General features: G+C 45.7%; 1 protein-coding gene across 1 annotated transcript in view; it reads right to left on the bottom strand.

The window, feature by feature from the left end:
* The window catches only part of FAM20C (family with sequence similarity 20, member C), a 97,627-nt gene that overhangs the window by 60,293 nt on the left and 34,610 nt on the right, over positions 1 to 2,724 (bottom strand). Inside the window, exon 2 of the mRNA XM_010003333.1 lies at positions 926 to 1,098. Coding sequence (XP_010001635.1) covers positions 926 to 1,098 — 173 coding nt within the window. The remainder of the gene's footprint in view (positions 1 to 925; positions 1,099 to 2,724) is intronic.

The raw sequence follows: 2,724 nt of genomic DNA, 5'->3' as shown, positions 1-2,724 counted from the left end.
GGTTAAAGACCTTCTGACCTCACCCCACGGTGCCAACACACCAGCAGCACTTTCACACAGCTCCTGCTGTTTCATCCCTCTGAAATGGACTTTGCAACTTCATGGTCAGCACAAGCAACTTCATTTTCTGCGCAGCCGATGGAAACCACTGGCTGTGCTGCAACTCCCTACCTCTGGAAACCACAGGATGTGCATTTGTTTAGCATCCCAGGGCTTTCGTTTGGGGTTGCGTGTCGCTTGTTTTCCCCTGAGCAGCTCCACAGCTGAATTCAAGGAGACACATCTTGTCATTTTAACAGCCCTGGGAGAAAAGCCCCGAAACTGTGTCACCTTGTTTAACCAGAGCCAAAGGCACATCCCCGTGGTGGATTTACAAGCAGAGCTGCACTCTGCCCAGCGGCAGGTCGGTCGCCCGGAGCTCCCTGCGCGATGCTTGGGGAAGCGGCAGCTCCGCAGAGCCCCGCGGTGCCCACTGCTCCCGCAGCCATCGCTGCAGGGCTGCTGCTGCATCTCTCCCTCCTCGGGAACACGAGCACTGCCAGACAAAGCCTTTTAAATAATAACCAGCTAATAATACGGATCTAGCTTGTGCAAGATGCTGTCTGCTTTTGGGCATCTCTTTTTTTTTTTTTTAAATGTATGATCATATTTATTTTCAAGCACCGAACAGGGCACTTTCATCGTGACAAAAGATCTCCAAAATAATGGGGTTTGCCTTGCTGGCAGACTTTTCAATTATTCAGGTAATACAGAGCTGGCAAGATATGTTGAACAGGGAAAATGAGGGCAGAAGTCAGGAAGCAATGAGGGTGGAAGTCACGCACGCCAGAGAGAAGAGCCATGCAAAATATTCATATTCAAACAGCAATGAAATCTTGAACAATGAGCAAATAATCATAAAAAAATCATATATATCTGAACATACCAACACTGGTTATCTTTTGGGAGACCAGGTCTTGCAGTAAAGCCTCAATTGCAGGATTATGTCTGGAATACAACTCGTACCGATTAATGCCAATGTGGAATTTTAACCAGTTTGGGTAGGAGTCTATGGAGGTTTCTCCAGTTGGCAAAAATTCTTCATGATCTTCATTTTGCCTACCACCAGAAAAAAAAAAAAGAACAACAAAACAAAAACCCCAAAAATTAGGAGAAAGAAATAATGTAACAGGCATCAAGAAACAGGGCTTCAAAAGGTGACAACTTGGGAAGGCAAAGCACTACAGAGGTGGGAGAAGTCCCAGGTTTGTCCCTGTGCTGGCTGAACACCAGGGCTCTGCTCCTACCTGGGGCTAACGGGGAGATGGATTGTCCCCTCCACTCCTCATGCCTTATTTGAAGCCCATGGAAGTCAGGAGCAAAATTCAGAGTAACATCACTGAGCCTTAGCAGAGGCCCTTATACAGCAGGAAGACTGAGCTGCAGGTCTCACATTGTGTTTAGGTTGCATTATGTTGCACACACCTTTTACAAGTTTGGCCCAAAAGACAGCATCATCCTGAACTTTTATTTAAGAGGGATCTGGGTCTGGAAACAAGAGAGTGCAGCAGTAACTTAACCTGTTGTACCCTCTCTCCTCTTCTTCAGAGAGAATGAGAAGAAACTGGATGGCTCTGAACTGGTGGCTAAATAATAAATTTTGGTGGTTTTACCCCTTCCCCAGCAGTAAGATACAGTTACAAAGAAAGAATTGTTTAAAATTACTTTTAACTCTTTGATTTCATGTTAGTTCTGTGAACCTTGGCTGCAGCCAGTGAGGAATTTTTTTTTACAACAGGCAGCTGCATTGTGGATATCAATGATAATTTCACTCTTCACCTACTGGTGATATGATCATGGACCTGCAATCCAGAAGTCCTCTGTGCTTTTAGTCACCTCCAGATGTTCACACATTTGTGACTCTTTTTCTTTTTTTTTTAATTCCGTTTCTTTTTCTGAGATGCCAGAACTTTTACAGGTCATTTCACTTCACAGTCAGTTTTGATTATTAGGTGGAAGGGGCCCAGACAATTCCCATGCTCGTGGGGTGGAAATCAGAAATATTTCTCCTCTCTTTCTAAAGGTTTAGATCATGCTGGCTGCTCTGTGGCTTGACAGAGCTTTTGCACGGTAGAATGCAGCTGTTTAAACATTACAATGTCAGTGTGCTTGGAAGAGGGTGCTGTTGTATTAGACAAGCCTTTTGATTTTTCAGTCACTGAGACTTCTCAGCACTTCTTGCAAGCCAACAGGGCATACGATTCACTGAGGCAACTTGCTCCTTTGAAGGCTGCAGAGCAGCAGAGGTGCTAGGACACCGGGAATTAATTGAGGATGAAAAATGTAAGACAGATCAGATCCTGAAGGCAGAAATAGCTGCCAGGCTAAATGCCTTTGTGATATCAGGCCTGGCTTTTGAGAGAAGTTAATGTGTCACTGCCTGCTCTCACTGCTTAGCCCCTGCACCTCCGGGTGGGGGACCAGGAAGGTCCCTGGGGCCTCCCCCCTTTCTTGCAGTTTTTCCGGTAGCATCAGCCTCTGGCTACAGCTGGAGATGGGGTATATTGGGGCATATGGACCCTTTGGCCTCAGTACTCCAGTCCTCTCCTGCTCCTGTGGTTATTCTGCATTTCATCACATTTTTCTGAGGGCACACAGCCCAGCAAGCCTGCGTACGGTTCTTTTTTTTTTTTTTTTTTTTTTTTTTTCCCCGTGCACACGTTTTGTTTTTTTTAACCCCCTCCC

The sequence above is a fragment of the Chaetura pelagica genome, unplaced genomic scaffold, assembly GCF_000747805.2.
Source record: "Chaetura pelagica isolate M959 unplaced genomic scaffold, ChaPel_1.0 scaffold138, whole genome shotgun sequence".
Lineage (NCBI taxonomy): Eukaryota > Metazoa > Chordata > Aves > Apodiformes > Apodidae > Chaetura > Chaetura pelagica.
Note: the sequence above shows the minus strand (reverse complement) of the source record. Positions and strands in the feature narration are given on the sequence as shown.